Raw genomic sequence first — 13,044 nt, forward strand, 5'->3', positions numbered from 1 at the left:
CTGAAAACACAGGTAAGATTTTAAAGATGCAATTAAGCACGCAGTGCTGATGTTTCAAAATACTGTTTGTTTTCTCAATGTTTCACAAAGATGTACCTGCAATTCATCTATTCTGAGCAGCCTACAGTCTTGAAGAAGAGAAGAAGGATCTGGATCTGAATTAGAACTGCTCTGACAGTTTGCATTACTGGACGTGCCTGGAAATTTCACAGCAACGTAAGCACCATCCACTTTTAGCACCTACAAGAAGAAAACATCACAGTTTTACCAAAAGCTTTGTATAAAGACTGTTTAGGTCGATTTGCCTCAAAACAAACCAGACCATCAGGAAAAGAAAAATTAATACAATGATCAGTGATAAAGTTCTACAGCTCTTGGTCATTAGCCTTGTTGTTTTGCTCAAACTACTGAGCTCTTAAAAACTTGAATTTCTTAATGACTTCATAGGCATCATGAAACAGATCAAAGGTCCCTCCACTTTAGTATCCTAAATCCAACAGGAACAAACATCAATTGACTAGAGAAGCTCCTGCTGATATTCCTCTGGTATCTTTCCAGGTTCCACCTACCAGAAACAGCAGGACAACTTCATGTTTAATAACCTGGATAAACCTTTCTCTTATTAATTTGTCCAGTCACTTTTGGAAATAAACACTCTTCTCACAGCAATGAGTTCCAAACATGAGCTAACAATCAACAAAAAATATCGACGCTGAGCCTCTTACTTCTTTAAGTGCCCATTAGTTTTGTACTACAAGAAACAGGAAATCACTCTTTTAATCTTTACTCCTTTTCTTAAAGCCTCTGTTGCAGAGTCCTAATGCTCATTCCCCAATATGACTGTGCATAGTGAAAAAGTGTTGGTTTATGGGTCTATTACTTACTCCTTACACTTGATAATAAAGTTCTCCACGGTCCCTTAGGACTGGAGGATACAGACAACTCTATCCAGACACACGCCATGCATCTGTGTCTTTCTCTGCCCCTCAAGGAAATAGAAGTTATTCAACCCACACTGACACAGTCATTTCTGAGACTGTAAGCCTCTCTAAAGAGTTGCTGCCATGCATATCTAATCAGAACTGTCAAAATAGGTTTCCTTTATATAGAAACATCTTATGCTATCACCAAACGGCAAGGCCCTTAGAGTTTCCAGGGGAGACTGTACTTTTCTCAAAAGGAAAACAAAGCTAAGAGGGGAAAAAGTGGGGTGAAGGACAGAATGTTTTGAATATAAATAAGACCTCACTATGCTCTCAGTCTTTATCAAAACCAGATGAAAGCAACTATCAGTCTTGATTAGATCCTAATTTCTCAGTAGTTTCTACAGAGAAAATGCTTACAAAGCAATATTAATGATCTAGATGTAATCAAATTCATCTACAATGTGCCTGACAATAAAAAACATCTCTCAAATTTTCAAGACATTGTAAGTAATAGAAATCCAGGCATTTCCATGTTTTCTCCCAATTTCTCTAGCTAGGTGCAGCCTACCAAGTGTGCTAGAGAAAAGGATGTATTGACAGTATTAGCAGATTTTTGTAACAAAGATTACAGTGGACAGTCAGAGCACTTGCTCTCCATATGCTGAAACCTCACTCTAGTAGCAGAGTTTCTCGTTCTAGTAGTAGAGCATCACCAGTGGCTGTAATACTACCCAAATTTTCAAAATTCAGATCTAGTCAAAAGATTCATGAAAACGAACTCTGATCTAGACTATACAAAGACATTTCTATTGAGACCTGCAAGACAACACTCTACTGAAAAATTCTGATTTGGTCTCAAAATTCAGTTAATGTACACTTAGATTTTTTTAAGGTAATCAGACTAACTTGTAACAGCCTGAAGTCTCATGCCAATAATTCAACCAGCTTCTAGTCTGACATGTGGAATTTTTTAGGGTTTTAATGATAAATGTTGCTACAAAAGCTTTGTAAATTTGGGCTGCTTCTGAAAATGGAAGATTCTAAATGGTCAATGTCTAGCAGGGCATATGAAATCTTGTTTATGAAGTTTCACATTTATAACCAGGGGAAGGGAAGAGAAACAAACCTTAAGAAACAGCACAATCCCCAAATATTTAACATATCCTAGGAGACCCAGAAGCTAATATAGTCAAGTAGAATACCCTGCTTTATTTACAATGCATTCAGTCTATTACTACCATTGTGTTAATGGACAAATAAAAGTGCAACAACAGTCATTCTAGTTCCAAACATTCTCAAGCATCTGCAAAACTATGACTCTTTTTACACTCAGCTTATCTAAAAGTAACTTTTTTTGCTGCCTCCCCAAAGAGGGTGGGGCAGCGTATTTTAGACAAACCTTGCCAACGGGAACATTCTTAACATCTTCCACAAATACAACTTCCCTCAGGGACCACTGCTCTTCATTCACCTTCTCCTCCTCTTTTGGGGCAGGAGTAGATCGTCGTCGCTCTGAGACAAAAAAGAGTAATTAGCAAAAAAAAAAAGCTTGAAATATTTAATCAAAACATCAAAATGCAATGTTCAGGAAACACCACACCTTCATACCCAACAAAAATTATCAACATTCAAGTCTAGAAATTAGCAAGAGGTTAACAAGAATCTCACCTTAAAACTATGGAAAGTCAGAGCTACCTAACAGTATACCACACCACTTTCATGGTTTTGTATGAAATCAGCACTAGTAAAGCCTATCTGATAAATAAAGGAATCTTTAAGAACATTTAAGCAAAATCATTAGAATACAAGAAACTGTTTTCGCAGGGCTCAGACATCCATGCTGTCAGTGACAAGCCTGACACAGTAAGACCTTTCATCCAGCCCTGCTACGGTGCTTCATATCACCCTTACAAAAAGTCTGCTTGCCCACTACATATGGATTTTTTTGGTAAATGCTAGAAGAGTAGCAAACGAGGCAGAAAATAACTATTTGGGCTAATAGCAATACAGTTAGATTTGCTACAAAGACATGATCTGAACAGTAACTGTACTATACTCAGGATCAAATTTAAATACATAAAATGGCTACAAGAACTTTTAATCTCCTGAATTGAGCACATGATATCATTATCAATATATTTGAAGTAAGAAGCAGAGAGCTCCTAAGCTAACTGTGAAGTGAACTTCAAACACTAGTTTAAAAGCCCAAACGAAGTTATAGTCAGTGAAAAATGACAGGTGAAAAAACTGCAAAAGGGGAGAAATCGGTAGCAGAGGACTCTATTAGTAAAATTAATTAGTACTGCAGTTTTAGGCATATGAGATTCTCTGTCATGGAATGAGGCCATTTGATTCTCTAGGTGAATACTTTTCAAAATTGCTGCATGCGAACAATTTGAACAAACAGGAGCAGAGAGAAGATTTCTTCAAATGACGGCATTGTAATTAACTCTTTCTAAGTGTATGGGTTTAAATGGAGAAAAAAGTGCTTAAGAGGTCAGCTACATGAATTTTCATGCAGCCTTTTAAGTTTTCAGTACAACCTGTACTATAAAATTTCTCTCACTGCTTTTGTATGTTAGTAAAGAACGTCTGGTTTTGAACATTTTATTTAACAGACAACTAATGACTGCTTTATGCACTGAAGTCCCCCTGCAAGGCAAGCTGCCCAACAACAGCTTAATCTGAAAAGAAATTTTCCCAAACAAGTCCAACTTCGGGGCTGTAAAGAAACACACTATCATACTGCAATTAAATGTAAACAAATTCATCTTCTGACTTCCCCCTGATCACCTCCTGAAAGATACTTCTGATTCTGAGAACCAAGTGTTATGCTGGCTTAAATATCCATTATACCAAGTAGTCACTGCTTACACTACATTTAACACTGACAATTCACTGATTAGTATCTAAAGTCTATTACAGAAGTCTTTATCGCAGTTCAGAATGAAAGACCAAAAAGGATTCTGAAGTTAATAGAAAATCTTTGTAGAATTGCCCTTTATGAAAACTTCTTATATATACAAATATTTTATGTTACTATGAGCTACACATTACTTACTATATGGCATTGATGCACTGCTTGCTATTGAAGACGCATCACTACAAGTGGAAGCTGGAGATGGCGGAGGACCCATCTCAGTTTTCACTGGTTCCTGTTTGCTTTCAGGTCTAGAATAAAAGGCATTACTTACAATAAAGAAAGAAAGAGGTGAAATCTTTTCCATGACAATGGACAAAGTGTCAGCATCCCAGCCATGGTCCTTTAATAATACTCTTATGAAATAACTCCATACTTGTGAACAACCATCCTAACTGACAAGGCTATACATCCAATGCTGGGAATGGTGCTATTCTGCTTCATCAGGGATTAGCTTCATAACATAAACTGAGCAAAGATACAATACTACAGAGAAAAAACATTCTTAAGTGTGCTTCATTTGAAGTTTGGAAGAAATATTACCTTTATAGAGTAACCTGAAATTCTAGAACTGCTGAACTTGTTCAAGCTTTTGTTTAAATCTGTTTTAAGAAAAATTTAACTGACTATTGTCAACCCAATGATTTTTTGCAAACTATGGAAGGGCTGAAACAGGTCACTCAATGCTATGAAGAAGGGTCTGAAAACAGTTCCATAATAAAACCACTTTCAATTATTCAAATACAGAATCTTGGAAAATTTATTAAATGCTGCAGGAAAGTCTTCATTTAATATTCCTTCCGCATTTCACATTTCCATCATTGTTTCACACAACGAAGATGCCTCTCCTGCACTGAGCATTTCTGCATATTTAGCAGCATTTAAGAGAAAGCTAGAATCTTGTAAAGAAGTTCAAACTGATAAAACCTAAATAAATGTTCTGCTTGTACGCATTGTGTTCTCCAGACTTACTTTGCCTCAGTAGTTTTGCTAGCTTTCTCCATGTTTTTCAAGCTCTCAGGTGACCGAAGTTGAAATCGACAGCTGTCATTCATGTTCCAAACAGACTCCATTAACACACCCACTTTAGGAATTCCAGCACTGATTGAAAAAGCAACTGCTCCAGCATGATAGAGGGGGTTATTTCTTAAACACACCTACCGACAGAAATATTTATGTCTATGAGAACAATGGATTATACTGAAGGAAGTCATATATGCATGCATTTTCTTGGTGACATATGTAGTAGTCAAAAAATAAGACAACTTATGGAACTAGATAAAGCGGAAACTCAGCCTGATGTACTATGCACTTTTCTAGGAAAAAAAGAGGCTGTTATGCAATTTGCAGCCGAGAGCAACAGCTTTAGCAGGGCAAGTGTTTAATATATAGTGTTTAGCTGCTGAATCACAAAAGGAACAATTCATCCAGTTAAAAAAAAAAACTCATCCCATAGCTGATCAGAATGGATGGGGAGCCAGAAGAAATATTCTCCCTGGGAAAAAAACTGGATTGCCTCACACTAGTTCTAATACTAATCACAAAAAGAATCTCAGCACCTCTGTATCAGCTATTAACCTTTTTGGTAAAGGCTTCAAATCAAAGGCCTATCCCACTCCCTAAATAAATCAAACCCAGATGCTAACAGAGCAGGGACTTAAATGCTAAATCATTTACTAAGCTATGTGCTCTACTGAGGATTGTATTTCTACGCTTCCTCTCAAAATACAAAATCAGTAGGTAAGTTAAAACAGAAGTTTTTTGCATGAGCACATTGTTTCTCCATGTTTGCAGCAATAATCATACTTGTAAAACAACAGCAACACTAACAGAACCTTTTAAGAACAGGCTGTAAGCTCATCATCATATAGCAGTGTAAAAACGCCAGTTGTGACAGTTGCACTTGCCTGGGTTCCAACAGTTATGTTTGGCATAGAGGAAATACCAGCACTAGACTTCGGCTTTTTATTTTTCGCTCTGGCCTTTTCTAGCATTTTCTTCCTTTGGCTGAAAGGAACTACCCCCCTGTGGAAAAAACAGTATTTTAAAAACGGAAAGAAATGCTTTGTTTATAAGTTTGAGCAGTTTATTCCTTCCGCTTAATGTAGTCATGATCAAACATACATGACTCTGTGCCACCTTCTCCAAAATCTCAAAGCACTGTAGAAATGACACCTTTTTCTAAATTCACCTCCACTTTTGAAATTCATCTCAACTGGCCAATTAATTAGGAGGAGGAAAAGGGGCAACATGTAAAATATGCCACTTCCAAATGGCACTCCTTCTAGTCCAAAATGCTTCAAGACCCTTCTCACAGACGGTACACTCCAGTCACAGCTTGCAAGTTGTGAATTTTCCCCTCTGAACTTGAGGACACCTTTCCTGTGACTACTGACAATTTCCAGAATTTGTAGTCATTGGGGCACAGCACGAGCATTTTTATTTTTAAAGTCTATAGGCCTCACTTTCTCTCCGGGAACATGGCTGAAGGAATCTAGGACTTCTACGACAGACTTAAGCAGCCAAAGGGGGAAAAAGGGACACTTCTTTTGAAACTGGATCCACGCAGTTTAGCTGAAAATAATGCTTACGCACACAGTTAAGCACATTCATTATTTTGATACTTCATGTTTTAGCCAGTGGGTTACATAGGTGAAAGCTTTTAAAAGAAAACTTCCTTCGTGTTAAGTAAAGCAAAAAAAGCATCAATCCTGTGCAACACTGGAAACTGAAATCCTCTCCCAGGGTGCTACAGACCATTGTAATTAAGGATATCGATAGTTACAGAAGCTTCTGTCTACATCCATCTGATTAACCACTGCTGACATTCAACCCTTCCCAGAAAGGACAGGTTGGTTAATAAACTGCTTTCAAAGACTACATATAAATGCTAATGTCTTTGTATACATTAAACAGATTGTTCTAAAAGTGGTAGAAATGGCAGGTTTTAATAGCCAGGTATCTCCAAAGTTACAGATCATTTGCTTCCACATGAAGAGTAATTACTCTTGAGGTATGTCAGTCTGACATAACAAAAGGGCCAAGAACCAGAGAGCTGTAATTTAGAGATTTGGGACTAGGTGTTAAAATAAAATATGGCTGTGTTTAAGTTTACAAGCATACGTACAATTCTACTTAAATATTTTCCAGAGAGTTATTAGAATTTAATGAGAAAGCTGTTTTATAGAATCAGTTTTCAGTGCTCTGATTTTCAACTCATCATCGAGTATTAACTCACCCATGCCTAAAAGCTACTTGAGCTTTGGGCATCATATGTAATACGACTCCTGACACACTGACCAAAAACAATGAATCCTGACAATGCATCAGTAATACTCAATTCATTCACTCGAATTCAAAATTAATTTCCGAACTCTTTTGGAAGTGTTATTTTTGAGGTTTGGTCTCTCTTTTCACTTTATAATAGGCTTATTAATTATAAAATTGTTAGTTAAAATATTTTAACTAATGTTTCATATTTTACAACATTTTAAAGCATTACATTTTAACAAGCAGCTCCAGAGGAAGCATCTGACATTATTTCTCCCTTCTTTAAGATTTGGATCATAAACCAACAGATGAAATTTTCCTAACAGAGACTGACAGAAGAATGTGGACCTCATATGTGAGTAAATTTGTTAATCTGTAGATATTTATAATCTGGAAAAGGCCTGAAAGGCATAAAGAAGGTTTTTCTCTGATACTGTGTAGTACTGATATATTAGAATGCTAAAGCATGTATACACATCTCCAGAAAGAATAACCTTATTCTCTTAAATACGTTAAAGCATTGAAGGAGATAATAAATATACTTTAAACCACAGTATTAAAAGAACTCAGAACAACTGTGGTTCAGTAGTTTTGCAAAGCTTCTCAGAGCCAAGGACACGAAGATGTCCAGTGGATCTGCACTGTTGTAAGTGAACACGGTATTTACTTACCACCAATACAAGTTGTTCTCTAGCTGAGCACACGTATAGAGAGCACAACAATGTAAAGAAACAATCCGTTCTCCCTGGAGCTCCGAATATGTCTGTGCAGTGTGTTCTAATTTAGAAGCTACGGAACTTAAAGTTTCATCTACCCACGTAGCAACCTAAGCCAGAATGGAAAAAAGGAACGGGGGAGGGAAGGGGGAAGAAAGAAAAGTTGCACCTTAGTCGCACCTTTAATGTAGTATTTACTGATTTTGAAAAGGGAAAAAACCCAAAACAAATGACAAAGCAAAAACAAAAACAAAAAACAACCAAACAACAACAAAAACAACCAAACAAAAAAGAAAAACAAAAAAAACAACCAACACCAAACAAAACAATCACAAAAAAAAGCCACTAACAATTATTCCCTGTGGGATTTTATCCCCCACCACCTTTTCCCAGAAAATAGCTTTCCAGGATTTTTTTTCCTGTTTCCAGTCCCAAACAAAAACATGAAAGCTAAATAAAAGCAGAGAGGTGTCATAAAAATACTTCAACAAGTGCATATGCTTTACCAGATCAGTTTCAAGTTTTACTCTTAACTGGGCAGAAAAACATATTTAGATAACTTATGCTCTTAGTTTTTCTAGTAAATATATACAGAAATTTAACAAGCTTCTCTATTCTTAACACAGTGTCACGTTCTATTGTAACAGCAAAAAGTCAAGTATTTCAGATAATGAGGTAAAACAGATGTCGCTGTTTCAGCTGTAAATCTGCCAGACTTTTTTCTTCCCTTTTTGCATTTTTACAAAACACCATTTGGGTTTCTGTTTGTTTTTTACATCTGTATATAGAAGCAGAATGAATGAACAAGTGAGGTACTTTCTACTACTGATGAAGATCAAGAATTAACTTCTCTATAACATACTGCAAGTAACTGAAAGTAACTGTCAACTTCAGCAACCAGTTCTTATCTCATACCTTGTTATTTTCAGTGGCAACAGTTGCTCTAATACTATTTGCAGAAAGGAGCACTATCTTTTCATTGGTTAATCCCAAGAACATGGCTCGTGGATGATGTAGCGAAGGATTCTTTGGAAACAAAAGAATATTTTAGATATTCAAAGCATATAAATAATTCGGAAGGTGAGCATTTAAAGAGGTACAGTACCTGTGCATTTCTGTAAGGCTCTGATTCGCTCCACTTCCATTGATAGAGTTCTCCTTTACTGCTAACAGCCACAAGCTCAGAATACAGAGCTCCAATAGAAATAAACTTTGTTCCATCCTACAAATACAGAAATATGAAGCCTAAGACAGCAGTATTATAAAACCTGCATATCACAACTCTAAAATGGCAAATATAAATACAAAAAAAGAAACTTGTAACTGTTAGGTTTTCTTTAGAGTTCCCACGAATGCGAATGCTGAACTTGAAAATAAAGATATACTCAGTTTGTTTCAAGTTCAGCATGCCCTCAAACACACATACACAAAAGCATTATTGCTGCTGAAAGAGTGAAGGAATAAAGAGATATTATTTTCCTGAAGTTTAGCAATGACATATAGATGCCAGTTAACTTGGACAGTCTACTAAGAGCTTCCACAATATTTTAAGAATACAACATTGGTCACAAAATTAAAGATGGGAAGATCTCTTGACTTCTGACATTAAAGTTTCCCTCTAAAATTCTGGCTTTTAAAAATGAACAAAGAAGCAAAATAATTCCATTGTTCCATTCCTAGGCACACCTCTGAAGATATCTTCCAGCTACCAGAGAAATCAATTATCAAACTCACTACCTCATCAATATGACAAATACTTTAAAAAAAAAAAAAAAAGTCATCACCATGCAGTGTGTCCCATTAATGCATCATTATGGCTAGATATGCTGGAAAAGCTCCTCATTGTGGGTTATTCTTTTCTCCTTTTTCTCCTTTTCAACGTTTTACAAAACTCAGATGGCATCTTTCTACTCATGAGACTGTGCCACTTTGCTCAACTGCTTCATCCTATACCTCATCCGGATCTCACAGGCCTGTCTCCCCTCTCTGAGATTTGGTTATGTATCAATGTTGCACCAACTATGCAACAGTTACAATCTCACTTTTTCCAAGTTCCTGCTCCCCCTTGCATGGAAACAAATCTCGAACTACAGACCTGTGAATTTGTGTGATTTCACAAAATATTTACCTGTGTTTACTGAGAAACCCTTGCAAGGCCCATCCATTTGCTGCTCCTCAGCAAGTGCAGCTATAGGACAACCATGTTCTTTCTAAACTTCTTTACTGGTAACAACTAATAGTACCACTCCACTTAAGGGAGAATTACAGCTTTAAAAAACGAAATAACTTAAACTAGTACAAAATCAAATGCTGTATTCTACAGCTACAGATCTGAAATACAGGTATATGACAACCAGTCTTCTCTGTGAGCGTTATCTCCCAGACCAATACTTTCAGCTGTCTCCTTTAGACTACAATATACCACACTTAAGCAATTCAGCCATCTGAAGAGAAACTGAACTCTATTAATAAAGCCCCTAACCAGTACATTTAACTGTCCCCTAAATTATAAGGCTTTTCTTTGAGCTACAGAAGTTCACAAGTGGAAACATTTTTAGCTTCATAAATCTGTATTCGCACTATTTTTTACAATTTCCATGGCCAGAAGTGCATATTTCAAGAGGTGCCAGTGTGTCCTTGAATAACCCAGGATTCAGTAGATGTCAGGAATAGCGCAAAATTTTTAGTGATATTTTGGGAAAGAAGATAAAGAAGGCAGCAGGAAAGGACAGAAGCAGTTACAAGTAATTCTCTTTTATACCCTGATAAAAGAATCTAGAATTAGTTAAATCATAAGAGAATTATTTTGCTCTGGGAGAGCACCTACCAATGTCGTGCAGAAGTAGCATGAATGCTAATCTGTGTCATGATTAATACTTGCCATAGTATAAATATTGCTTATTCTAAGAAAGCACTGCCATCAGAACCTACTGTAGTCTAATGAGATGAATGTCTACTTCATCAGCATAAATGAATCTTCAGAAGTTATCTGGCCTAATGCCTCAAAGTACAGGAAGCAATTAATTTTTTGCTCCAAGACAGTATCATTATGACTTTTAATCTTGCTAATAACTTTTTATAAACAAACAGTTTTATACCACAAGCTCAGCACTAAAGAGACCTGCCATTCAAAATTGTTCTCTCCCTTCTATCAAAATATTAGCAGTTGTGATCTAAATGCTACAGGACCAATGCTACATAAAGCTCCATAAAGCCATTCAAAAGACTCACAGCACAAAGACGCACAACTGATGTGACAGCTCTGGTCCTGTAAGGGGAGTCTTACGTGTTCAATTATAAACCCTGACTTCAGAGAAATCATATACTTGAAGATGATGCAGATTGATGACAAAATCTTAATAGCTCAATAGCTAAACAGAATATACCTACTCCAAACAAAATAAAGGCTCAGCTTGTACCTAACTACAGTCTACCAGGGAAAAACCAGCCATACTTGCCATGCTGTAGAGTGGCTCTGATACGCATGGTACAAAGTTGATGCGTGGCAGTGCAGACTCATACTGCTACAGTCCAATGAGACCTGAACTATCAGAGGAATTCATTCATTGACTAGAATTCCTGAGCAGCTTATTTCACCTATTTGGTGGAGAAAACTCAGTACCTATGCACCACGTCTCAGCGTCATTAGTTTCAGACTGTGGGTGAAATTGGTGCACTTGGGAACACTACTAGCTTTGCAAAAGTGTTGTCCATTCTTCAAGTTGGTATTTTACCTCCCATAAACGCAAGTTAACCATCCTCATCACGGACTACTACAGTTCTGTGTCAAATGCTAAACACCGAAATAACGAAAAATGAAGGAAAAACATTTACAAACAAGATGGTTATTTTGTAGCAGTTCTTCACACACTTTAAATCTCTCCCCTAGCTTACTTTCATTTTAAATTAATATTTCAAGATCTCCCTTCCAATTTTCAAAGTAGAAGCAGCATCTGAACTGGTGTCTCAGCTAAATCATCTCCTTCATGCTTCACCTGAGAGAATTTCTGTTGGAAAATACCACCAACAAAGCTTCAGAGTGGGGCTACAGCAAGAAAGATGCTGAACAATTTCTTACGAATGTTGAGTTGAAAGACAGGGTGAAAAGTTCAACTGCTTTTGGATAAAGATGAAAGGCCCTTCCAGTAAGACACTTTAATTAACTGGAAGCTAGGGTTTACACAAGTGCATATGAAAACAGGTACCCTGGAAGCAAGTTCAATTGAACAAGCATGCAACTGGATATCACAGCAAGTTAATTCCATAGAAGATGCCCAATTAAAGACTGCAATTACTGTCCTAGGGCAGGATCTGCTGAGTTTGCGAATAACAAAACACCCCATCCAGGAAAAACAAACAAAAAAAAACCCAAACTTCACTTAGTAACTAAGTTTCAGGGCCAGAGAGAAGAATGGGGTTAACAGGAAAAACATTCCTGAAGTAGTGAAGTAAAAAAAAAAAACAAACAACAAACAAACAAAAAAAAGAAAACCACAAACACCCACACACAACAACAACACACCAGAACAAAACAAAAACCAGAGCAGTAATAATCGTCATAATAATGTCAGCAAAACACAGCAGTGGAAATAAAAAAGATAAGTTAGTATTCCAAATCTAAGCTATATTTATTTTTTGAAGTCAAAACCCCTGAAATCTCTCTCTACCCAAGCAAGATGACTCTCTCATTCTGCCATTATAACAATGCAAGAGACACAAAAGCTGTCAGTTTTAAGTGACACAGAAGTTCTATGTTACTGGCTGGGGAAAAAAAAGGAGGGAGGGGTGGGGATCACACTTTACACCTAAAAGGTCTGGTTAAAAGAGCAATTATTAGACTGACATTCTATTATTTTTACATATCTTCATTTCTCAGTTTGAATGCCACAATGAAGACAATAGTTCCTAAAGGTGAACTGCTGTAAGCAGAAATAAGCCTCTAAACTCACCACCCTCTTCAAGCTCTCTATCTATACTTAGCCTGAAAGGAAAAAAATGACATAGAGAAGGAAAGCATGACATATCAAAATAGTAATCTCAGATACTGTGGACAGACAGAAATGGGAAGACTAGAAAGACTAATCTAACAAACACAGATGTTTACTTCCATTCCTGAAAAGACTGATTGATTGTTTTGGGGTTTTGTTTTGCTTTTGAGACATTTCCCAGAGCATCTTTGGTAATTCATGAAGAAAATGACCTGAATGGGTTA

The 13,044-nt window shown here is 36.7% G+C and overlaps 1 protein-coding gene across 21 annotated transcripts in view; it reads right to left on the bottom strand.

Annotated features, from left to right (window-relative positions):
• Positions 1 to 13,044, bottom strand: part of UBR5 (ubiquitin protein ligase E3 component n-recognin 5) — an 83,537-nt gene that overhangs the window by 35,810 nt on the left and 34,683 nt on the right. For all 21 annotated transcript variants that reach the window (XM_065054143.1, XM_065054159.1, XM_065054158.1 and 18 more), the window contains 8 exons: positions 8,938 to 9,054; positions 8,748 to 8,858; positions 7,788 to 7,942; positions 5,754 to 5,871; positions 4,819 to 5,003; positions 3,988 to 4,097; positions 2,326 to 2,438; positions 97 to 240 (listed from right to left, as the gene is read on the bottom strand). In XM_065054143.1, the coding sequence (XP_064910215.1) occupies positions 97 to 240; positions 2,326 to 2,438; positions 3,988 to 4,097; positions 4,819 to 5,003; positions 5,754 to 5,871; positions 7,788 to 7,942; positions 8,748 to 8,858; positions 8,938 to 9,054 (1,053 nt within the window). The remainder of the gene's footprint in view (positions 1 to 96; positions 241 to 2,325; positions 2,439 to 3,987; positions 4,098 to 4,818; positions 5,004 to 5,753; positions 5,872 to 7,787; positions 7,943 to 8,747; positions 8,859 to 8,937; positions 9,055 to 13,044) is intronic.

This window comes from Columba livia, chromosome 2 (assembly GCF_036013475.1).
Source record: "Columba livia isolate bColLiv1 breed racing homer chromosome 2, bColLiv1.pat.W.v2, whole genome shotgun sequence".
Classification (NCBI taxonomy): domain Eukaryota; kingdom Metazoa; phylum Chordata; class Aves; order Columbiformes; family Columbidae; genus Columba; species Columba livia.